The 26,694-nt window shown below is 41.4% G+C and overlaps 1 protein-coding gene across 1 annotated transcript in view; it reads right to left on the reverse strand.

Annotated features, from left to right (window-relative positions):
* The window catches only part of TUSC3 (tumor suppressor candidate 3), a 124,840-nt gene that overhangs the window by 20,813 nt on the left and 77,333 nt on the right, over nt 1-26,694 (reverse strand). The window contains exon 7 of the mRNA XM_081875884.1: nt 8,534-8,597. Coding sequence (XP_081732010.1) covers nt 8,534-8,597 — 64 coding nt within the window. The remainder of the gene's footprint in view (nt 1-8,533; nt 8,598-26,694) is intronic.

Below are 26,694 nucleotides of genomic sequence, written 5' to 3' on the forward strand. Positions count from 1 at the left end.
ACAGTTGCGGGTCATCAATTAACAGGTGTATTGTGTCATAAGCCAGACAAATCAGATCTGAATACCTACTAGAGAACTTTCTGCAACTTTTGACTACCACACTTTTTAATTCCCTTAATGCTGCAGCTTAAAACATTGCAGGACTAGTCATTAGAATTTGTTCCTGTGCAATGTTTGCTTAGCTTTAGAGCTCTTCTTTCAAATTCTGAATCTCTGATAGTCTAGTACGCTTAGGCTTGACTCAAGTGCTCAATCTGTCTCAAGCCGCCGCTCCTGTCTAGGCACTCAGTTCACAGATCTGCAAATTGTTAGGAGGTTTGCTGCAGAGCACTGAAAAGTCAAAGGCTGCGCATGGCAGTAGCTTACATATGAACTACACACTGCACAGAACTGTCATATTTTTCAGTTTCAGAGCAGTCAGCACAGTGTGTGTGTGTGTGTGTGCGCGCGCGCATGTGTGTGTGTGTAGGGCATCAGATTTAGAAAAATAAATAAATTAACACATACTGTATTTTTCGCTCTGTAAGACGCACCAGACCACAAGACGCACCTAGTTTTTAGAGGAGGAAAACAAGAAAAAAATTATTCTGAATCTCAGAAGCCAGAACAGCAAGAGGGATCGCTGCGCAGTGAAAGCAGCAATCCCTCTTGCTGTTCTGGCTTCTGGGATAGCTGCGCAGCCGGCATTCGCTCCATAAGATGCACACACATTTCCCCTTACTTTTTAGGAGAGAAAAAGTGAGTCTTATAGAGCAAAAAATACGGTATATTGTTGACTTCTTCAACAGCTTTGACACTGATCACATTTGAACTACACGTTCCCAGGGACATTGTAGAGAACCATCTACCATTGTATATGACATAACTTACTTTTTAGGTGCTTGAACTACTATGGCCCCTAGATCACTTAGGACAGGGCCGAGAAAACTGTGGCTCTCCAGAGGTAGTTGGACTAGATGCACCATCAACTTGTAGAACAATCAGATATTCAGTCATTTTCTACACCATTTAGAAAAGTGTAATTATTGAAAACAAGGGCCTTTGTCACCTGTCTTTAGCACTAATCAGGAGACATAATTCCAATTGAAATATTAAGCAGTAAATTTAAGGATGTTGTTGTTTTTCTAAAGGAACCACCCTCAAGATAAGCTCTTATGAAGCTTGACTGTTTCTGATGATCTCTGAAGCTGAGAACTTATATTCTATCTAAAGCCATCAGACCCGTGAAGGTAAAGATTTTAAAATCCATTTCAGCCCAGTCCAGCTACAACAAGCAGAAGATGGAACTACAGCTGACTGGATGATAGACCACTGATTTTCAGATCTTTCCCTTTCGGTGAGATAACACCTGGGCTACTTAGAAAGGTGCCAATCAAACTGGTTGGAGAAAATAGGTTTTGAAAAGCTTGAAAATGAGAACCCAAAATAAAAGTTGAGACACGGATTACAATTACACTTTTAAAAAAATCCTCAAGTATGTGAAGTAGAGGAGAGAAAACATTGATTTGTTCTCTGAAGAAAGAAATATTTTGTAGTCAACACCAGAGAAGTGGAAACGGAAGTATATGGTCACCCAAGGAGAAAGTATATTCTCCCAGTATCTTTTCCTTTATTTATTTATTCTCCATATTCTGCTGCTTATTTGGTTTGGCTATTCTTATGGGGTTGCTTTTTTCCTCCAGTTATAAGCTTTATTCTTCCATTCCTGCCACACCCAAAAATGACTGCCCACTTTCCCTGTCTCTTATATACGGAAGGTCACCTCAAAACATTTGAACAGCTATACTCCTCTCTTTTCCTTCAAGTCCCTTTCAGAACTAAGCTTTGTGAAGCCTTAGGCTCCTTTTCAGTTGGAGAAGGCCCATGGCTCAGTGATACAGCTCATGCTTTGGGTGAAAAATTTCCCAGGTTTAATCCTTGGGAATCTCTAGGTAGAGTTGGGAAAGACTCCGATTAGAGAATGTGGAGATCTTCTGCCAGTCTCAGTGTTTTCCAAACTTGGGTCTCCAGCTGGTTTTGGACTACAATTCCCATTGTCCCTGACCATTGGTCCTGCTAGCTAGGGATGATGGGAGTTGTAGTCCAAAAACAGCTGGAAACCCAAGTTTGAGAAACACTGGTTTAGATAATACTGACTTGCTATAAGGCAGCTTCTTATGTTGCCTTATGTTAGCCAAACATGCCAATATGTTTGCTGGCTGATATTCCACTCATCAGTCATACCTTCTTCCTTTTATCCATTACCTCTCCCATTGGAAGCTTCTCAAGGGCAGGGAACTATTTTTTTAAAAAAAGTTTATATTACCTAAGTGCTATCAACGCTACCAATTTTTATACCCAGACTCTCTTGAAGTTCAGCCTATGCAGCAAGACACTTCTGTGTTAAAACTGACCTTAAAATTCCTCATTAGTAAACTAAATAGTTTTCGTAGCTTAGTTACCAACATTTTAACTGCATTAACTGTATTTTAGAAAAGAATTATTGAGGAGTGGGGAGGAGGAACCCTGCAGGTTATTGTAAATCCCCACAGTAACGACCTTCAGGTTTATCACTTGCTATACAAGCAAATACATTGCTTAAATGGAAAAGTCTTTTGATAAAGAAAATATTTATTACTTGAGCCGAATTAAGTAGAATGTTATTGCAACAGCAAGTATGAAAACAGCACAGATTACAGTTGCTAATCTTCAGCGTTCTGGTGCGAGAAAGCCTAAGCAAGCATTGTGAACAGCTTAGGGTAAAAAAATGTGTGGAGAATAGATGCAGGTTTTTGGCAGTAGGAAGACATGTTATCTAACTTCTAGGGTGTTTGTGTGGGGCGGAGAGAGACACACGAAGCATGTGTTGTGGGGAATGAGAGGAGAGGATTAAAAAACAACAACATTCCCTTCCTTCATTTACTAAGACATTCAAATAATGAGAAGGCTGAAATATCAAGGACAAGTAGGGGAGGAAATTATGTTCCGAATGTGAACTCCAAATGTATGTTTGTTTTAAAACAGACTTTCCCCATTTATTGTAGTTAGGACCAAGTATTAAAGTTTGAATCAAGAACAGGAGAATGACAGTTGCAGGTTTTGCTAGATGGCACTGTTACCAGGCACATTTTGCAACTGGCGCAGGTTTAATTGCGACCACGTGGATATCTCTGGCTGCCAGATTGGCAACTGACATCTCCATTTGGCTGGCCCCTCCAACTTCCTTAACCAAGTAAGCAGAAGAGCTTATTAATTGAACTTATAGCCCACATTTTCCTCCCAGGAGTACATGGTTCACCCCTCCCCTCAGTTAATCCCTACAACATCCCTGTGGGGTAGGTTAAGAGACTGTGATTGGCCCAAGGTCAGTGAGTTTCAGGACTGAGTGGAGATTTGAATCCTGATCTCCCAGGTCCTAGGCTGACACTCTAACCACTACACCACCCAGCATCCTAGAGTATTTCTGCTATGGGGCAGCTATAAAAATTTAGTAAGCAGATAAAAAGAGGGAAAGCAAAATGTCACTTAGAGAAGGATCAGAAATGTTATCCTTGAAGCTTGAATTTGTTTTATTCTGGATTGTTTTATTTGATGTTTTAATGTGTTTGTAAACTGCTTTGAGATGTTTTCTTTAAAATATAAAGCGGAATAGAAATGGTGAGGATGATGATAATAATGAAGAAAAAAGGTGCCTAGACATTTGCAACCTAGGTTTAAGGCGCTATTTGGGAATTAAATTGTGTATCTGAGTTTCTAAAACTGGTTACAGGTTATTTTTCGGCGGGGGGGGGGTGCACATATTGAAACACTCAAAAAACTAAAAAATGTGTTTTGTTGTGCTTCTTGGTTGTTTTTAGTGAAATCTTTTCTTGGTGTACTAGTTTTCTATTTATAAAAAAACATTCTCTCTTCCAAGCAGGAGTATTTCAACATGAGATTTCTCTATCTATAGTCCGAAGAACTTTTCTTCTATGGAATAAGTGAGTCATACCAACTAGCAGTTGTCAATGGATTAGTTTAGTCAATTTGGTTCTTCAGTTTTTCTGTTTTTAAAGTATGGGGACTTCAGAAAGATTTCCATCTTGTCCCAAGAAGCTCTGGAATAAGGAAGTGAGTAATATCAAGATATGGATGGGCAATCTAAACAAGAGCTCAAAAGGCAAAAAATATTTGCGATTTGCAGTTTAAGAAGTCTTTTCGCTTTAGTATTCAGCTTTTAAATGGCAGAAGCATAACAAGTCTCTTTATCCCATTCCTGACATGAAGAATGTATGTTTACCTTTGAAATGTGAAGTAATTATCCTAAGAAGCTTCTGTTTGAGAATCTGTGTTCTATGGTCTAATTATTCACAGAGTTGAAGAATAATTAATGTAATGCATGATGTGTGTCTATGATTGTTTTCAGATCAATGCCTGAAGAGTCATTTTTGAAATGCATTGTTTAGAAATACAATTGAATGCATTCTGATAGAAAAAAAGGTGCTTTCGTCCTTACTTTCGTGAATATCAACATGCCTCCCCCTCTTTCTTTCCTACAATGTCTGTCAGCAAACCACCAATGCATCTTTATCCAGGTACTTAATGATGGAAAGATGATGAAATATGTTGATTGCACAAACTAAGGTCTTTGATGAGCTTCTAAGAATATTGGTACTGGAACAAATATGTAACAGTCGTTTCAATACAGTCATTCTGTTTTATTTCATATAGTTCAGTCTATCGCAAACGCATCTCAGCTCCTGGGATGATTTATTGATGGCTTTCTAAAAAAAACCAAGCACCACCCCTCCAAAAGGAAGCTACCCAGGGCAGCCAAAATATTGATATAAGTCTGCCTAAAACCACAAACTATTATTTGTGAAAATTATATACAGCACCTTCAGGCAATGATCATCCAACTGAGAGGGTGACAAATATGTTTACAGTACATAAAGCTTCATTCTCAATTGCACCTGATAACAAGCTACTGTTGCTCTTAGAAAGGAAAACAGGGCTTTGCCAGTTTAAGATAAATGAGAACAGATGCTGAGGAAAAATGGCACTACGCTGTGGTTATAATGACAGATTAGAAGCGATCCAAATCTAAAAACAATTCTCAAACTGCGTTCAGCATTAATGTTTCTTCCCCTGAAAATATCTGTCCTTGGATGCACTGTATGTAAAAGAAACCAAGGGGTGGAAACCCATCTATTCCTTTCCTGGGAACAGAATCCACATTTTGGCAAGTTTGCTTTTCAAAATGTTGCTGTGCAATAGGAAGCTGACTTATTGAGCCTTGTTATCCCTTAAGCAAGCTTTAGACAGGCCTAAATGAATACACTTTGACAGAATTACCCTGGATTTACTTTGACATAAATGAAACAGGCATGATGCTCAATATTGTACAGAAACCTGCTAGATGGAAAAGGCAGGAGAAGCGGGAGGGCAATCCCCGTAAGCTTACGGCACCATGCCTGGATAGCACCGTACAAGTAAGCTTGCACTACCTGAGAAGCACTGTGCACAAACACATTGCAGAGAAAACTAAAGCTGAAATGCTTCTGCTCACATTTGTTGGCTCAACAGTACACACCTGCCTGTGGCTGCCACCCCAAAATCCCTCCTAGCATTAGCCATTTATGGACAGAGTTTTGCTTAAACATTTTCTATCCCCTTTTGGAACAAATGAGGGCCCTCAAAGTGGTTTACCGTATTTTTCGTGCCATAAGATGCACCTAGTTTTTAGAGGAGGAATGCAAGAAAAACAATATTTAAAGGGAGTGCTGAGCAGAGCCTGTATGCATCCCAGGCTCTGCTCAGTGCTCCCTTTCATGAGCCGCGTGGAGCGTATGTGTGGCTCTTGGGGCTTTTCTCGCCCGCCTCCCTCTTGCATTCACTCCATAAGACGCACACACATTTCCCCTTACTTTTTAGGAGGAAAAAAGTGTGTCTTATGGAGCGAAAAATACGGTACCTTTAAAAAAAAAAAAAAACAGAAAAAAGAAAGCAAAGTGAAACAAAACACAAACAAATACCAAAAGTTAAAATTAAAAATTTATAATCATCATAAGCTGATTAGAAAAGCTGAAAAAGAACAAAGTAAGGACCCCAACTACCTTCCGTTATAGGCAGGGCAAGTCTGGTACGAGAGGGGTGACTCCTCCCATTGGAGACAAGGCAAAAGGCATATTAAAATTCAACAATACGTTTTTCATAAAACACTGAGAAATTCAACAGCATTATCGGGGAAAGTGATATTTTGTTACTTTCTTCTTTACTGCAAACATTTTTGAATAGACAAACAGAAACAACAGCGCAGCTAATAATTATTGCTGGTACATAAAGGATAATGGAAACAAACTCTTCCAAGCGTAACTGTTAAAAATCCATATGTAAGACTTCACACTGCTTGCATAACCTCTTTGCATCACAAATTTCAGTTGACAGTACTGAGCCATGAAATAAAACCTTCAAAAACTCTTGTGGGACGTGCTAGTTTAAATCCTCTATTCAAACTAGAAAGCCGTGAGAAGGATGTGTTAGGCCAGTAAAGAAAGGTTCCTTGGCAACTTGGCTTTGAATGTTACTGTAAGTCTGATGACATTTATTGAAAGTCAGGGTTCACTGAACCCCTTGGGACTCTCCTCTATAGAAAATTTGTTTAAGGGTCCTTTGATGACCACCCTCTATCCACCCAAAGAGACAGAAACATTTGAATTAGAAACACTGGTAAAAGTTGGAAGCTAATTGAAAATCTATGTTGGGAACCTGCAAATCATCAAGGAAGCCTCAAGACTACTACTTCCTGATCAGGAACTATTCCCTCGCCCTAATATTTCCCACTTATGGTAATGTATGAAGTTGGAACTGCTAGTTGTGAAGTATTACCACCTGTCTGCTCGATCCATGGGGTGAAAACAGCAGCGCACAAGGGAGTTTCATAAAACAACAGTTGTCTTTAACACATCCATAGTTCCACAGAACCATGGACTCCCCACACATTTTGGTGAGTCAGAGAATATTCCATGCACAGTCCCCAATACAGCAGGGAATACCGCAAGTAGTTCTCAGAGAGAATCCAGTATGAGGACCAGAATCCACTGGAAAACTGCCCCCCCCACCAATCTTCCATACCATCCTCAAATTGTGCAGCATTTCTGATGTATACTACTAATGGTGAAAATGGGGAATTTTTGACAGCAAACAGCAAAACATTAGGAACTCTCAGATTTTCCTAGTGGTACTAGGAACGTTGTGGTAGATATAGGTTAATATGGGAGCTTGGGCAGAACACACAATCAGTTATAATTACTCTGTAATACAAGTAAGATAATTCCTTCTAAAATCTCCTGCAACTGTAATATGATGACCCAGGACCTCCATACACACTGCCCAGGCTTTTGCCCTGAGGAGGTCACTTTGGTGCTGCTAACACAGCTGTTTGACTTCACCCCCAGAGACACACTCCACTGTGTCTCGAGACTGATGGATGTCAACACCATAGTGACTTCTCTGCATCAAAAAGCACTGCCCCAATTTTTTTTGCTACTGGGGAGCATAACCATACAGCCAACTTTATTACCTGACTGATGAACCTATTAAAAGAGAAGGAATCGTTCAAATGGGTCTGGGTCCTTAGAGTTGGTGTTGTGCTTATGCGCATCCATCCCATTTTATATAGACTTTGTTTTCTAATTGGGTATATACAAGGAATGACAATTTTAGGCCCATCCAATTGACACATGATCGCTGATGTGCGGGTCCTTTTGGACCTGGAAGAAGGCAGAATGAGGGTGAAATGGGGGTGGAACAGGGGAGGGCCAGAGCATGCTTATGCATGCTCTACCGACATGCATGGGGGACAGGAACAGAATCCCTGCACAAAATGATCACTGCTTGTAGATTATATATACCCCATCCTTGTGATCCAGCCAGATGGGTGGGGTAGAAATAATAAATTATTATTAATTATTATTATCCACCCATTCATTTGTGTGGAGAAGGTGTAAGAGATGTACAATGGCATGTGTGTATTGGGTGGGGGAAATATGCTTCCAATGAGACTTGCTTCCACATTTCAACTAGGAATACAGTCTTTTGTTGTGATAAAGGAAGACCTATTTGCTCTCCAGATGTTACTAGACACCAAATTGTTGGGGATGATGAGAGTTGCAACCCAACAATATCTGGAGGGCAACTGGTTCCCTATCCTTGCAATAACGACAAGTTTAGCAAAAGATTAAAATGATGATCTTGTCACTTGATGATCACTGCTGACATCCTGAGCTGATCCATAGTTTAACACAACATAGTTGGTTTCTGTTACAAAGGGAAAACAATACGCAACACAGCACTAGGTAACCAGTTAGCAGTATACAACAAAAACACCCACCTTTCTTTACACATAGAACCCCCCCCAAAAAAACTATTGGGCATCATCTTAATCACATAGCAAATAGGCAGGGAACGCAATACCTGTTCAAAACCTCAGTGATATTCACTGTCAGTGCAATTTCATGTAATAGCAGACTCTGCTTAGCTTGCCTTGTTCCATCCATCAACATTTGAAGGATACTCAGGAGCAGTATAATATGAGACTCTGCAACGAATTGTGCTTGGCTGCTTCCATGAATGTAACTCTGAGAAATGGATCGAAAGGGAGAGTAAGCATTAGATTAGCACATACAAAGGATTTTTAAAAGGATACAATTAGCAGGGTACAAAGTACAAAGTAATACAGAGAGATGACAGAGGTGCATAAACATGGCTGTAGAGCTGCACCTTTCTAAATTCTTGCTTAAAGCCAAAGAACAAGTATGGGAGATAACCAAAAGGGGTAGGCTGCTGCCACCACTCCCAGTTGGTGGCCTTCCCAAAGGCATTTGATTGGACTAGATGTGCCTTTGCCTAATCCTAGAAGGCAATTCTTAAAGCAGCGTTTGTCTGCCAATTTCCTGAGCTTTAATCAGAATTGTAGCATTGACACAGATCGAAACCCACATATTGAACAGCAGGTACTGGGAATTATTCAGCAAGCTGAATTTTTAGCCTGGCCCTTGTGTGCTACCCTTCCTGGGAGATTCCATACTTGGTTCCATTAAAAAAAAGCCACAAAACCATTAAAAATACACAAAAGTCTCAGAATGATGTTTCAAAATGTTGCCAGATAAGACACTGTGTAAGGGTTGAGGAGGGACTAGGCAGAGGAACAAGACCAATTAGAAAATGGCAGGATGAAGAAGTGAGTTCCCATATGTACTTAATTCGTTCCGGAGGTCTGTTCTTAACCCAAAACCATTCTTAACCTGAGGCACGCTTTCGCTAATGGGTCCTCCAGCTGCCACCCAGTCACTGGCACACGACTTCTGCTCGTATCCCGGGGCAAAGTTCACTACCCGAAACACCTACTTCCGGATTAGTGGAGCTCGTAACCCGAAGTGTTTGTAAGGAGGACAGTACGTAACCCAAGGTTCCACTGTACTGAGGGATCAGTGGCCTTCTTATGCTATAACTTCAAATATCTTGTAACACATTTTCATTTCTCAGGGACGGTGACCTGCTGGTTTCCTGGACCACTAACTGACCATTTACCAGAAAGTTAATTTTTACACTTTTCATAGATGATGTACATCCAAAGCATGCAGATTACATTAATTGTGAGGTATACGTTTATTACATATGAAATAAAATCTACTGCTGCTTTGACAGCTGCCTATGCAGATCTTCTAGACCTTTTGTCTTTAAGGCAGAAAGGGGGGGGGAGGAGAGAGAAGAGCCTTTGGGTGACATGATGCTACACTGCATGAAAAAGAAGTGTTGCACTTGTTCTGCTGTCACTCTAGATTTAAGTGACTGTGGTATGGATGAGGGTGCATGTAGCTCAGGCCCTCCTAAACTGGCACCAGCTCCCCAGGATTTCAGTCAGGGGTATCTCCCAGTCCTGAAATACTGGGAATTGAACCTGGAACGGTGTAATGCAAAACAGATGCTCTAACAGTGAGTTACAATAGGCTCACAGCATGCAACAGCGAACAGCTGGCAGAAAACTAAAGTAAAGTAGGAGCACTGATAAGAGGATGTGGGGCTGGGAAACCAGCTGGCGAATAATTATTTGTAAGGATAATTTAGGAACCCAGGAGTCACTTCCAGTACAAAATTATATTGTACAGAACCAAAACTTGTAATTTATACCTCAGTTTTGGCAGGCTCCTCTAAGCGCCACCACCTCCACACTAAACTTCCTGTGTATGCAGTCCCTCTATAAGCAGAATCCCCACCCAATAAATAAAAGCCTATTACAATGCTATCAAATTTCAGGATACCTGAAGGGAAGTCAACCTAAGGGATGAAAGTTAATGAAGCCTAAATTAAATCAAGCGCCCTACAGAAAGATAATTAGGGCATCTACATAGCCATTAACATATAGCACCAAAGTATACAGCACCTAAGGTACCTGTCAGGAGTTGAAAACTATGTATCTCAAAATGTAAATGACCAACTCCCTAAGATGAAAAAGCACACAGATTACTGCTTTTATTAATGTGAACATAGATAATGATCCCCCCCCAAAGTATATATGGAACTGGATTTGAAGAATGAAGCGGTGAATACTTTTGATGATCTGTACCCCGGTTCTTTATAGAGATGGGCCAGCTTCCAAAATCTCTATTAGTATGAACTGGGGCTGGAAAAATGAGTAAAATAGGATTTCCTTTCCTGAGCACTTTGACTTTGAACACTTACAAAAGGATGTTCAGAGGTTGGAAGATTTAAGTTTGGTTTGGACTTGCGTTTCTTCCCCCCCCCCTTTCTTTGCAAACCTCTTGAATTAGAATCTGAGCCAAGTTTAGATAAACTTCTATGCTATCCCTAGTACTGCATTTGCTATACATTTGGGGCAGTTTCAAGCAATGATGAGCTGGGAGTAGTTAGTGCAACTGTTCCTGGGCTTGCAGCCAGGGTGAAGTGCATCTAGAAGCAGTGGTGATTTCAAAATGTCTTGCAAGACATATGCTCTAAAATTTATCCTTAGGAGCCCTTCTTGTACATAATGGCCGCATGTTGAAGATTGCACAATCACATCGTCTCTCGGGAGCAACAGGCACAGGTCACACAGCCAAAAATTGTGCCACCATATGTGAGCAGCACTTGCCAACATAGTCAGAGCAGCTTGCATATTATGTTCTTTTAGAGGCTGGGTCCAGAAGGCTTCTCTGTCTGAAGGACCCACAGTCCCATATATACTGCATCCTACATGGAACTGAATTACGTTCACAATGAAACCTGCATGTGATGTTTTCAAGGCCAATTCAGAAAAGAAAAAAAAAGATCAAGTCAATGTAGGGCAGATCCTTGTGCCTGAACTAACTTTCACTGGAAGGGAGTCTGAGGAATGTTCTAAGCTAAGCCTTATTTGACAAATTAAAAAGTAACAAATCACCGGGGTCTGGGTGCATGTACCTGAGAGTTATTAAAGAACTCAAATATGAAACTGCCAATCTTCTAGCAAAGTATATAACGAGTCCCTAAGGTCAGCTTCTCTACCCGACTGGAAAGTGGCCAACGTATCAATATTTTTTTGAAAAAAGAGATCTGGGAGAATCTGGGAAATTATAGGCTGGCTAGCTTAATGTTTGTTCTAGGAAAACTGGTGGAAAGCAGTGCAAAATATAGAATTACCAATCATAGAAAAGAGCAACCCCTGTCTCACTATCCTTTAAGAGTTCTTTGATGTGTCAACAAGCCTACAGGTAGATGTGTAAGACTTTCAAAATAATAATAATAATAATAATAATAATAATAATAATAATAATAATGACAAAGCACCTCATCCATGTCCCCCGAGTAAAGCTTAGCAACTCATGGGAATAAGGTAGATCCTCTTATGGATTAGTAACTGGTTAAGAAACAGGAAACTGAGTGTAAAACAGGGACATTTCTCCCAATGGAAGGATGTAAAAAGTGGTGGGACACCCCTCTGCCGGCCAAGGACTTGTGTTTTTTCAGTTGCTCTTTAATGATGTAGAGTTATGGGTGAGCACTGACATAGCCTTGTTTGCTGATAATACCAAAATGTTTAAGGCAGATAAAACAAGAAGGAATTGTGAGGAGCTCCAAAAGGATCTATCCCAAATGGGTGAATGGGCAGTAAAATGGAAGCAAATGTAAAATAATACATACTGTGGCAAAATGTCACATAAATTTCAAAGACATTATAATTTCACACATTTGCTGATGGGGTCTGAACTGGCAGTAACTGACCAGGAACAAGAGCTTAGGGTCATAGTGGGTAGCTTTATGAAGATGCTGAACTAGTGCGTGTCAGCTGCAAAAAAGGTGAATGGCATGAAAGGGACTGAAAACAAAACTATCAGTACCACTAAAGCTATTATAGAAATCTATGATGGGGTGATACTTGGAATACTGTGTTTAGTTCTGGCTCTTGTATCTAAAAAAAGAATACTGCAGAGCTGGGGAAAGTTCAAAAAGGACAACAAAAAATGATCAAGGGCTTTGAGAAGCTCCCCTATGAGGAAAGGGGGCAACACTTGGGGCTTTGTTGCTTAGAAAAAAAGGCAAGCAGGGGAGAACATGATAGAGGTTTTTGCATGGTGGGGGGGAAAGTGAATAGGGGTAATTTATTTCTGCCTCTCCTAATTCTAGAAGTCAGGGTCATCCAATTAAGCTGGTTGGGAAACACAGGTGGGGAAAGTGCTGTTGCACTCAAGTTACTGCACAGGAGCTTTCCATATGCATCTAGCTGGCCGATGTGAGCAAAGGATGCTAGACAAGATGCTGCAGAGCTCTTATGTTCAAGGCGGTCGGATGAATTAGCATACTCACTTGCCATCACATCAGTTCAAATTCAGGTACAGCTACAAGAGAGTCTTCACTCAAGGACTTTTAACAGATCCACTTTCCAAATCCATTTCTGTGATCAAAGTAACTGCAACAGCAAGTCACAATGGCCAAAGGGCCTGGCAGACTTCAGCAAAGAATTAACTTGATACTAAAGGTCACTTGCTTCAAAAGATCTTTTCTTACAACACTGCAAGGATTTTGTCTCCTAAATCTTGATACGACAGTGGTGCCATTTAGAGTGAATTGCCAACTTTCTTTCTAGTAACAGTCACTTGTCTTCAGAAGGCTTTACTCTTATCCACTGTAAAGAATTTTAGGTTTTTCAAGCAGTCACAAGTGCTAGCTGACTAATTCATTTTCCTTGCCAGAAAAATGCTAATAAGATCCATTTCAGTATATAAAAATCAACTGTGTGTTACTATCAGTAATAGGATACTAGCCATATGAGATATAAATATACAATAATAAAGCTAACAAGATAGAAATGTAATGATGATCCCTGAAGTTTTTATTATTATTATTAAACTAATGGCACCTGTTTTTTCTATCCAACACATATATTCTGGTTTTTTTTTAATGAGTCCTTAGGTGTTCGGCTTCGCAGGGATTACAACATACGTTTCTAATTTATCTGTAAAGAAACATGTAAGCCATGGTGCTCCTGTAACAGCAAAACTGGATGCCTTCATCTGCCCCAAATGCAATAAAACATGTCTCTCCTGTATTGATCTCTACAGCCACAGCAGTCGCTGTAAGTCTCCAACGGCTTGACTTTACCCTTGGTAGCACACTCTTCCACTGTCTCTTGAGACAGATGGCTGCCAACAGATAAGTCAGTATGCATAGCTGTCAACCGTCCCTTATTTGGCGGGAAACTCCCTTATCCCAGCGCCGTTTCCCGCTGCTGACCCAGACTGATGATATCCTGTAAATTTCCTGGGTTTCAAAGGAAGCAGCTCCTCTCCCTCCCTCCCTGCCAGCCAGGGAGGAGGGAGGCTCCAACTGTGTTGCTTGGCTGCGTTGCTCACCCAATAAGGAGTCTAAGAACGACGGGGGTGTGTGGAGCTTGTATGCCTGTGCAGATCAAATCAGCCGCGTTGCCTGGGGACTTGCCTTTGCTCAGCGCTTCCCAGTGGAGAGGTGACGGTGGTTTTCCTTGCCGCATCCCCTTCGCCGGGTTGCTGCGCTGTGGGAACCACCACTTGAGGCTTCGTTTGGCTGCTGGCTGGGCTTTCTGCCTTTGGCTCGGGAGTTGGTTGACTAAAATCCCTTATTTTGGCTGCTGATCCCTTATTTTCAAGGCTGCTGGTCCCTTATTTTCAAATCTGTAAATTGACAGCTATGGTCAGAAATACCTCTTCCTACACATATAAGCAGAGAGAAGGCAGCAATGCCATGGTGTGGATAGAGAAAGGGGCATTGTGGTTAGAGAGCAATAAGCAGAGGCAGAGAGAGATTGCCAGGCCTTCAGCAGTTGCCCAGTTGTGCCACCAGCTTGCCAGCTATGAAGTACCAGCCTTGTTTCTATCTGCATCTGTTTCTTGGTCACTTTAAAGTGGGGTGGAATAAGAACTTCATACTTTCTTGCAAAGTGTTCTTAAAAATTTACTATCCTAATCAATACTTGATTTCCCATGTCCTGTAGTAGCAGAGTGGCTAGTATGGACTGGTCTCCTACACAAAATAATGCTTGACAGATCAGCGCTTCATGCCAGAAGAACCCAGTATTGTGAATGAATTTGCAATTTAACTCTAAGACATTATTTTGGTCCCACTGAAGGCAGTAAGAGTGGAATGTTCTACCCAAAGTATCAAAATGAATAATATCAAACACATGTCTATTTCTTGAGAACCAAATTATTTATCTGCTCTCCTAGACTTATTTAGCATTACTGAACCAGAGATGGTATATACTTTGCACACTCTCTCTAGAGTAATCAACGATAGCCATAATGGATTATATTTTTTTTTGAAATTTCTCTAAATGCTGCATATGTTTGTGATCTCCAGAGTGATATCTGTCACGGTTCAGTAAGACACTTACATTAAATGTAGATTGCACTCATTCCTTTCTCCCTGTTAAACTGTGTAAATAAAATAGAAAACGGTAATTGGAAACAAGACCTGTGTGAGTTACATTTTAGTCCTCAAGGCAATTCAATTAGCTCCTGCAATAGCCCCCATTAAAATTTAAACATGATTGCATATTTTAGATGCCACATCGGTCTGCAGTGCTGTTACCTGAATAAAGCAGCATGGGTTTTGTGCCTCAATGAGTTGGTACAGGTGATGGGGAAAAAATAATCTAGAGATGTTTGCGTGGGGGCATTAATTAAACTCCATTTAAATTAATAAGCTGGCATCAGAGGAGAGCATTTCTGTCAAGTTCCAAAAAAAGTTTACTTTGCTTTTTAAAGAGACAGGAACGCACTGTTGTCCCAGCTGTCCAAATGGTCATTTCTGACACAGTGAAATGAAAAGGCTGCTAAGAGCGCAGACATTGGAACAGCTAGATGCAAATTTGATTATACTGCTGCAGCCTTAGGGCTCACTATCTAGTTCTTGACAATTAAAAAAGCCTTGCAGCTGGCTATACCTACTCTGGCAGACTTTCAGCTTGCTTAGGCTTGGCGGGGGGGGGGGGGGCATTCCAGCTCAGTGTGACTGCTCCCACATGCCATGAGTGGGCTGAAGGAGAGGAAGGACTGGCAAATACCTTAACCAATGCTAAGCATCGGTCCCCTTCAGTGGAACAAGAGGATCAGCTGTTTCTTCAAAGCAGTAAAACTGAAGACGTGGCAATTATGCAGCACTTCTAAGCTTTAAAAGTTACAAGCGTCATCATACAAGTTAATACTTGTGCTTCATACAAGTTGATACTACCTCCATTCTGCTGAAGGCAGGATGCCTCTGAATGCTAGCTGCTGGGAATCACAAATGAGGAGAGTTCTGTTATGGCTGGGTCCTTCTTGCCGGGTTTACTGTTGGTAAAAGGTAAAGGTAAAGGACCCCTGGATGGTTAGTGCCAGTGTGAGAGCCAGTGTGGTGTAGTGGTTAAGAGCGGTAGCTTCGTAATCTGGGGAACCGGGTTCGCGTCTCCGCTCCTCCACGTGCAGCTGCTGGGTGACCTTGGGCCAGTCACACTTCTCTGAAGTCTCTCAGCCCCACTCACCTCACAGAGTGTTTGTTGTGGGGGAGGAAGAGAAAGGAGAATTTTAGCCACTTTGAGACTCCTTTGGGTAGTGATAAAGCGGGATATCAAATCCAAACTCTTCTTCTTTTTCTTCTTAAGTCCAGTCAAAGGCAACTATGGGGTTGCAGCGCTCATCTCGCTTTCAGGCCGAGGGAGCCGGCGTTTGTCCACAGCTTTCCAGATCATGTAGCCAGCAGGACTAAACCACTTCTGGTGCAACAGAACACCGTGATGGAAACCAGAGCACATGGAAACACCATTTACCTTCCCGCCACAGCGGCACCTATTTATCTACTCGCACTGGCATGCTTTCGAACTGCTAGGTTGGCAGGTGCTGGGACAGAGCAATGGGAGCTCACTCCGTCGTGGGGATTCCAATCACTGACCTTAGGATCAACAAGCCCAAGAGGCCCAGTGGTTTAGACCACAGACATGTTGGTCTCCATAAGGTTCCCATGTGAATTCATGCTCTGGGGTCAGAGGTTTGAGTGGGACTTCCCACCTCTCCTGCTAGTCACTGGGCTACCCAACACAGACAGCCTAGTGCAGGCTTCCTCAAACTCGGCCCTCTAGATGTTTTTGGCCTACAACTCCCATGATCCCTAGCTAGCAGGACCAGTGATCAGGGAAGATGGGAATTGTAGTCTCAAAAACATCTGGAGGGCCGAGTTTGAGGAAGTCTGGCCTAGTGGCTTCTCAGTGACACAGCGTCAGATGCATGCAGCAGAGTGTGTATATTGAGGGTGGGGAAGGCAGCTCGAGCCCAGGATCCAAATGTAGCCTCCAAGCTTTGTATATGACTTGTGGGACTCTCCCCATGCAACACGACCAACCAGTTCTTCTTCCTAGAGTGTTTTGCCTGGCTGAATTGTGTCCCTGAATTTTGATAATGTATACTGCTTGCTTGGATGGAGCCCAGAGCAAAGTGTGTGTAGAAAAGTAAAAGAGAGAGAGAGAGAGAAATGTATACTTCTTGCTCTACAAACATTTACATCAGGCCTCACAGCTGGCATGTGGCAACTGAAATGGTGTCTGCAAGGGAATCTGGCTGTAAGGTTGAGATATTTCCCTGCCCTCCTTCAATTAAGATGTATAGGTAAATCTCTGCTTAGGCAACTTTTGCCTAGAATTAGATTGCTGATAGCAAAAGAATTAGAAGGGCCTTCCCTGCAATAGCTTGAAGGCTTTGGAACAAGCTACTAGAGAAAGCGTATCAGTGTGGCTAACTAGTGAGGTTAAGGAAGCGTTGCAAGACCATTTGTGTTTGAGAGCAGTTTTGCCAACTTGCTAATTTCCCCCTGGCTCCTTTAACGGCATTTGGATTTCGTGGCTGCTGGGTCATATTTGATGTTTAATGCCTTAATGCCATTGTTATGCCGTAACAAGTTATGTGGCAAGCTGCTTATTGTTGGAAACCACTTCAAGGCATAGGAGAAGCTGGATTTATACACACACACACACACACACACACACACACACACAGTGCTCACAGAACTTTGGAGTAGTACAAATATTGTTAATAAATGAAAAAAACCAAAACAAAATGTTTTCAAAATAAAAGGAAATTTCTGGATAACATTTTTACAATGGCTCATAACAGCTATATCTAAGCATGCAGGCTATATACATCCATATACATATCTGCCCAGTTTTTGCCTCTGATGAACCAATGCCTATTGAAAGTTTATTTCAGCAATTTCTAGGTTATTTTTTCAGGATCACAGGGATGCATCTAACTAAGTCATTGCACAAGCGGAATGATTTCTGCTCATGCAACAGAGCTTTCCTTCCTTGTCTTTTCCTGTGCACCTCCTCACATCCCCAACTTGCTCCAGAGATTCTCCCCCCCCCCAAATCTGGAGCAATTTGGGGGTGGTGTGGGGAACGCACAATTGAGGGGGGTGGTTGCCATTGCATGAGTGGTAGTTGTTTTGATCATGCAATGACTTAGTTGGATGAAACCACCAATCCTCCTAAATCTATGCGATTTTAAAAAAAAATGCTACACCTTGTTTGCAAAATTAAAACAGATAAAATATTTAACTCATTAAATCAAAAACAGACAAGGAGCAAACTGTCATTTATATGCCCCCTCCCCCACCTCTGTAACTGCAGTACATACTAGAGGACAGGAAGTTATTTTTACAAATCTTTCCACTGGCCTGTAAAAACCCATGCCATAATGAAATTCATTGTTAACATGCTACAAAATTGTCTTCCGCCCCTAAAAAATCAACAGTGGCTAATTCCTCGCAAAACCTAGTGCCAAACGCAGGAGGGAACCACAGTTGCTGTTAGCCTCATGTAATTATGTGAGGAGGGCATTGGCAGACCTAGCTCATTTATTCCCTCCCACCAGTTGAGGCTTCTTTCCTGCGGGAGTCTTTTTCAATGTTTTCACTGTCATCTACCAGCACAAAGTCAATCACACCCAAAGCTGCAATACTAATGGATGCACTTTGAATACCGATTTTACGACCCTAAGGCGTACCATCTCATTTGCCAGACTAGAGAGAGGGAAAGGCAAATGAAACCATCACAATAGACTCACAGGCTATCTCAGTGGCCGCTAGAGAGCACAGTGTTTACATCGTTCCTTTGAAGGAAATGCCTGTTTTCACTTTCTGCAGACCTAACAATAGCATTTCATTACGTTAGTGGGAGATTTGTTTTGTCTTCATAAAGACCTCTAATCGCCAAATGACAAAAGCTGCATCTGATACAATTTTGGCACAATTTCTTATTAAATCATCTTTGATGTTTAACAAATATCCAGTTCAAAGAAGCTGTTTCTTATTGATCCTTTCCCCAGTTTGGGCAGCTAATGATTGTTTGTTCGGATACTTTAATTTTAGCATGATGTAATAATGTAGTTATATAAAATTTCCAACATCCCTTGAAAAATAAGAAGAAAGGCAGACATTGGCAGAGGTTTAACATTTAAGAACACAGCAGCCACCCGCTTCCCTGGCACACTCTATGTAACACATATTTAAGTCATATCTCCCTATATACCTTAAAATGTAAGGTTGTCATCACATAGCCATTGGAGGATTTGTAGTGCCACATCACAATTCCAGGTTTGCATGAACTCTGAGCTCGGCCTCAGAATTTGTAGTGCAATGTGTGAAGGAGGAAGATGTTTGAGCTTATTATGAGGGTGGACTGCGTGCAAAAGGAGTTGCCCAGAATCAGGAGGTGGTGAAGGTAAAAACAGGTATGCAAAGTGGAGCTGCAGAACAGACAAGAGAAGTGTTCAGAAATGAGGTTGGAAAGGTGAAATACTAGCTTAGTAGTAGCATAGGTTGGGGATGGGGAAGATGTGGGGAATTAATGTGTGGGGAACAGCAGGGAGTTGTTGAGCAGAGTAAGGAGGGGCACAGCTTCCATCTTCACATTTTTAACCAAATGTTGGGATTTAAATACATGTGTTTTTGTGTAATGGGCAGGATTGCAAAACAAACTGTTATCTAAAAAAAGATATCTAATTAGTAGATCTACAGCCTATTCTAAACCTTCTAACTGCAGCTTCAATGTGCATCAGTCGACACTGGACAGCAATAAAACCATCTAGCATTGCACAATGACCTGAAAAATAATAAGGGACATAATATTGCTTACAAAGGTGACCTGTAGCTCAAGAGGTCAATATAAATGGCAAAACAATAAATTTATAGAAAAATTGTCCCTGCTCATTAATTTTTGAAACAAACAAACAAAAAAAACCCCAGGATAATACTCAACAATGTCTCCTAAACCCCCATGTAGTAACTGAAAGGTACGTTTGACTAAGGCTGCAAAGAGTAGTCAATATCCCTTCAGTATCCTTCTGGTCAACCATTTCTATAAGTCCTTTCTATAAAAAGGGCTGGCATCTCTATTGCCCCTAAATATTAAAGTCCCATCATTTTCCAAAGTTCGAATCATTAATGGGGAAGTTTTAATGTCCTAAGTTATTTTGTTTTTCCTCTCAGAATTACTGAAACTTGCATAACATTTATTTAGCATTCAGAAACTCCTAAGGGATCTGAATTATTTCTGTAGCACTATGGTTTATTTGAATTTAATTACTGAAGTTCTATGTATATTGAGTTGCACCTATCCCCTATTTTCTTTTGTAATGCTTTTGATCCAGAATTTTCCCTTGTGACGTTTCATATATCACATTCTGCTTCACACTGCTCGGCTTCAAACTAAACCGCTGGAAAAGCTGCCAGCCAGCCCCCTGGCTAAATGGGATTATTCTTGTTACTCTCTTGGCAAGGCTCGCTTGGCATGAAGACAGATGTTGATATGAGTTTCTCAGAGCTTCTAAATTCAGAGCAGACCACAGAGGTGTGCTCACAAACTCAGACTATTGGGTTTGAAAGAAAACACCTAGATTACTGGAATGCTTCCTCATCCAATTGTTAGATACCCAGTCCTCATTCACAAAGAGTGTTATGGTAACCGTTGATATATTTGGAATAGCTAAAAATAACAATGATCTGTGAAATTATGCAAACTAATCGGTTAGAAGTTATTCGTGGCATGGGATGATGGGATTTGTAGTCCAGAAAGACTGGGAATCATTTTTTCTCATGGATGATTGGACCTGTAGTCCAACGCTGTCTGGAAGGCCACAGGTTTCCCATCCCTGCTTTAAAAACGTGAATGATTTGGGACCATTCACTGGAATATCACTTGGACCCATACAAACCAGCCCAGACCTTGCGATCAGCAACTGAACCCCTGCTCTCTGATCTGCTGTCAAGGTCCATCAGACTGTAGAGAAGCAGAGACAGGGACTTTTCAGTGGTAGCCCCACATTACTAGCATTCACTTCCTAAAAAGGCATGTATTGTTGTGTCGGTGTCTCGCTTCAAGCAGAATTTTTCTGCTTTGTTCTGCATTTTGATGTGTTGTATGTTCTGGTCATTTGTCTTTTGGATTTTTAAAAATTTGGCAAGGTGAGTTTAAGGTGGTGGTGGCTGGGTTCCCCCCACTCCTGAGAAGCAGGGTATACCCTTATTAATTAATTAAATAGCACACAAATGCAATGCACTGAGTCTTGTGAGGCTGTTCACTGTGGTTTTAAAGGCACATTCTTAAAGCCCCTGTGTTTGGGGGGGGCAGTTTGTTGGGAGATGTGTTATGAGGTGCTTTCAGAAAGGGGTACTGTGACACGCTGACCCCTCAGAGCTCACAACACAGCACTCAAAATTAAGGCTCTACCCTTAGTTACAGGCCAGCATGTTCATATTTATTAGCTTTTGATGTCTTTTCACTGGTAACCTTTCCTTTTTTGCACTCAATTTAAGACTGTTAGTTCCCTTCAAACGTATCCATTCGCCAGCTCCTGCTTATCTTTCATCTCTGAGTACTTTATATTCTCCTTCTTGCTTTTTGCATTCTTCCAAGTTCTTTGTTGTTTGCTAGAGCTGACATCTCTCCAACTATTTTGTATCCTGAGCTTTTTCTCTGATTGCTTCATATTTATAGAACTCTTTACCAGCTGACATTAGTTTAATTGAATCTCTCTCCCCCTCTCTTTTTAAAACAATTCCTCAAGTCTCATATTTCACCTACTCCGTATACAATTATTTTTTTTAGCATTCTCCTCCAGTTTTCAGTATATTATTTATATGTTATGTCCATGTGTGGCGGCAGTTTCCATCAATAAGATGGTGGAGGGCCTTTGTGTGTGCATTTGTGCAACACCTAGTTAAAAAGAATAATCCCACAAATTGTACTAACGCTATCAAGAATCAATTTAAAATTGTATTTAAAAGCTATTAATAAAAAGAGAAAACTTCCACTCCTTTCACACATCTCTCCAGCCCACAAGACTTCGGATTTCCTCCCAGTTAGTCTATTTATCTAGACAGTTTCTGTTGACAGCACTTATATATAAATAAAGCTAATTACATTCTCAACTCTTGCTTATTCGGAGCCTGTGGGATAAAGTAGAATATAAATATACATAGCATAAATAGAGGCAGCAGGATTTATCCTGCTCTACCAGTTATATTCCTCTTTACTTTATGGCTCTCTGTTTTAAGCTCACTAAGGCACCTCTTTTGGATTTCCCCTCCAATAAACTATGATTCAGCTGAAGGCACTTATGCCATTCTGCCCAAAGCTTTAGTTTTTGGGTTATGACACCCTTGAGCAATGTTGGCTACTCTGTGAAAGGGCCTCACAAATTAAAGATACAGCTTTGGGCAGGGGAGGTGACTAGGTGGCCCAGGGAGTTTATTTAATATTCTGTAACATTCTAACAAGGCTTCCCCAATAATAATGCAGGACATGAAGTCCTGCCTGTGTGTCTGCCGATCAGATCAATTAATCTGGCAGGCATGAGAGACAGGGCCTTTTTGTGGTGGCTCCACAGCCATGGAAGCCTGCAATGAATTAAGCTTGGCTCCTTCAACTAAGGCTTTCAGGCTGGCATTGTTTAGGCCTATGGTGCTGAAATCCTGTCTCTTAAAAGTTCACAGAAATCTGCTGTGTCAAAGCAGCATCTATGGATCTTCTTGAGAGGGCATTCCGTTGAAAGGCAGCCTACAAATATTTTTCGTAAATAAATAGTGAACATAGCATATCCAGGAGAAATTGTCATCTTCTACTTTGAAGGAGTTCTGGCGTCTTCTAGCAACTAATGAAACCCTTCCATTTCAGCTGCAGACAGTAACACTTCATCTCTGCCTCAAATCTCGGCAGTTTCTCAGCCATTTCCATTAAAATATCCTCCCCACTCTCAGTCCGAAAACAGGCTTGTGTCACAGATTATTTCCATCCAAACTATTTGAGGCCAATTATGGGTATCTGAAAATAGACAATGAACACGCTCTAAGTGTGAGCGGAGTGCTACTGCTGTGACTATAAATATATATACATATTTATTAGAGTTAATGGAACTACTAGTGTGAATAAGGTTTATGAGGGTAAAAGCTTTATAGGATGAGACATTTTATTGTGCCAATTATTTTAGGCACATAACTACATAAACACTTAACATATTAAAATTTAAATCATAAAGGATGTGACCGATTTTCTAGCAGTACAAGTGAGTTTTACTATTCTGTTCAAATTTATGTTCAACTCATTATACGGTCATTTTGTTGCAATAAGCCCCTATTTTGATGATTTAAAACTCCATAACATCTAAATATTGATACGTAGGGTTTATTATCATGTAGCACAGCTATGCAGAATAGCTAAATTCATATTTCCCGAGAGACAGCATACACAAGTGCAGCTATATTCAACCAGGAATGGGGTTTATATTGTCATCCTGTTCATGTGTGCGTATGATGCATACAAACCTTTCAGCTTCCAAGGGGTAAATGCCTTCTCAAATTCTCCTCATTTTCCCTTTAAGAGTCTCCTACGTCACACCCGCTCTCCCCCAGCACTGCCAATGAATCTCCCACCATCTTGCAATGATAACAATTTGCAGATTAGAGGCCAGCTAGAATGCTATCAGGGATGCAGGTGGCGCTGTGGTCTAAACCACAGAGCCTAGGGCTTGCCAATCAGAAGGTCGGTAGTTCAAATCCCTGCAACGGGGTGAGCTCCCGTTGCTCGGTCCCTGCTCCTGCCAACCTAGCAGTTTGAAAGCACGTCAAAGTGCTAGTAGATAAATAGGAACTATTCCGGTGGGAAGGTAAACGGCGTTTCCATGCGCTGCTCTGGTTCGCCAGAAGCGGCTTAGTCATGCTGGCCACATGACCCAGAAGCTGTACGCCGGCTCCCTCGGCCAGTAAAGCGAAATGAGAGCAGCAACCCGAGTCGTCCGCGACTGGACCTAATGGTCAGGGGTTTCTTTACCTTTTTTTAGAATGCTATCAATCCCAGCAGGCATGATTCATCAACATGCCTCTTAAAGATGAGTGTGTCAGCATCACCTTTATCCACTCTGGAAATCATATGGAACAACTGGAGTAATTCCCCTGTCATCCCTTAGACAACCAGGAGATTAATCTACAGTTCATATCAAACCCCTAGGTCCTGATAACGCTGCAGTATAATATCATCTCCGTAATACCTTAATTCCCCACAATTCTCAGCTTTCAAAATGTAGCAGAAATTCATAGCAGCTATCAGGGCTTGCAACTATGCTATGGGTGTTGCTGGCTGACCTCCCCTGCCTTTTCCATTGCCTCTAGTTAAGGTGAAGGTTGGTACAGCAAAAAAAGAAAAAAGAAAGAAAAAAGAAAGAGTATACAGCACCACTCGCTATAGATTTGCATGGTTTCCCATGCTGAGAAATATCGTATCTGTTTTTTCATTCTGAAAATATATAGTTCCCGAACTCAAAATGTAGCAAGGCTGCCAAGGAGAAAGCAACTATTAGAAATTTCAGGGAGTGAAATGCAAAGCTAACTTCTTAAATATTGCAGATGTCAGACCATTCCGATATGCTTCTATTATTATGGTTATTATTGTTGTTTGCTGTTGTTGCTATTATTTGTGCATCACACTTTATCCATAGATCTCAACATAAAATTGCAATATAAAAGACACAAAAGACAATTAAAAATAAGAACAAAAACAAACCAATAATCTTCCCTCTCACAACACATTCCCCTTACTTTTCTCTTTCTGGAAACAGGTCCTGGCCTTGGTCATTTCATTTATTTAAGCATTTAACAGAAGCCTCTCACACTGTATTCCCTTAAAGGCTTTTAATTTGAAGTTGAAGTTGGGGCTACATTTTTATCCCACAAAGCACATGGCAATCTGAAGTATGAAAAAGATTTTCATTGTGCTCCTTTCTGCATTAATCATGCTTAGGCCAAGGTTAGCAACAGTACAGGAGTTGGTGTAATAAAACTGGAAAAAAGTGTGTATCCATCAAGCTTCTGCCTTAAAGTGAATTAAAATTACTGAATGCTTAGATTTAGCCACACAGAGAATACTTTGAGGCCTTTTAAAAAATATATCTACTAGCTGAACCAAGGACACAAGCACAAACCATCATTTCATTCAATGTGCTCTTTGCATATACCCTTACAGGTTTCTGAGAAACGATAAGGTCTGAATAATTTATCAATAAAAGTATCAAAATTGACTCTATGAATGCAGAATGCTACATTGATTGCATCAACCTCTTCATACTATATAGTAGGGACAAATGGATACTGGCTTGGTACTGTTTTAACTGCCACAGCTTCATCTAGAAGATCCTGAAAACTGTGATATTGTAGCCATAAAGGAAGGAGCTAGCAATCACCCCGATTCTCAATGCAAAGGGAATGATGATAGCAAGGGTGGGAAACCTTCAGCCCAGGAGCCAAATACAACCCCTCTTCTTCTTGTTGTTGTTGTTTAGTTGTTTAGTCTTGCCCGACTCTTCGTGACCCCATGGACCAGAGCATGCCAGGCACTCCTGTCTTCCACTGCCTCCTGCAGTTTGGTCAAACTCATGCTGGTAGCTTCGAGAACACTGTCCAACCATGTCTGTCGTCCCCTTCTCCTTGTGCCCTTCCTCTTTCCTATCATCCGGGTCTTTCCCAGGGAGTCTTTTCTTCTCACGAGGTGGCCAAAGTATTGGAGCCTCAGCTTCAGGATCTGTCCTTCCAGTGAGCACTCAGGGCTGATTTCCTTAAGAATGGATAGGTTTGATCTTCTTGCAGTCCATGGGACTCTCAAGAGCCTACTCCAGCACCATAATTCAAAAGCATCAATTCTTCAGCGATCAGCCTTCTTGATGGTCCAGCTCTCACTTCCACACATCACCACTAGGAAAACCATAGCTTTAACTATACGGACCTTTGTTGGCAAGGTGATGTCTCTGCTTTTTAAGATGCTGTCTAGATTTGCCACTGCTTTCCTCCCAAGAAGCAGGCGTCTTTTAATTTCGTAACTGCTGTCACCATCTGCAGTGATCATGGAGTCCAAGAAAGTAAAATCTCTCACTGCCTCCATTTCTTCCCCTTCTATTTGCCAGGAGGTCATGGGACCAGTGGCCATGATCTTCCCTTCATGGATCACTGCCCCTTCATGGATCACTGCCTTGCCGTGGCAAAGGGGCTTGAATAACTCAGAGAAGCTATGAGCTATGCCGTGCAGGGCACCCAAGATGGACAGGTCACAGTGGAGAGTTTTGACTAAACGTTATCCACCTGGAGCAGGAACCAGCAAGCCACTCCAGTATCCCTGCCAAGAAAACTCCATGGACAAAGACAACAGGCAGCCCCTCTAGGTCTCTCTATTTGGGCCCTTGGAACTTTCCCAGGCCACACCCCTCCTCCTTAGGCCACACCCCTCACTTCCCCTGCTTTGCACCCTCCTTCAGGATCTCTTTCCCTGACTTGTTTGTGCCACTGAGCTCTAATAATGCCTCTTGCTTATCTGGATGGAGGATAAGAGATGGGTGTGTGAAGGTGTGTAGAAACTAGCTTACTGTAAAAAGGTAAAAGTTACAGTTGTTGTTCTGCCCACTTTTGCCTCTGGAACCACTCACCACTACCATATGACTTGCCAAGAAGAGAAAGTGACCCTCAGGCTGAAAACACCCTGAGACTATAGCCCAATTCTAGCCTAACAGTTTCTTTTTGGGCCTGGTTTAAGTGTGCACATTGATTTCTTGATTCCTCTATATTTAATGACACTTTTTTTTCTGCCCAAAGCAGAAGGAGTGGAGCAGAAGAAGGGAGGAGATGAAGTTTGCATTTTGGCCTGCTTTTCCACCACTG

The sequence above is a fragment of the Podarcis erhardii genome (assembly GCF_964252035.2).
Source record: "Podarcis erhardii genome assembly, chromosome: 9".
NCBI lineage: Eukaryota > Metazoa > Chordata > Lepidosauria > Squamata > Lacertidae > Podarcis > Podarcis erhardii.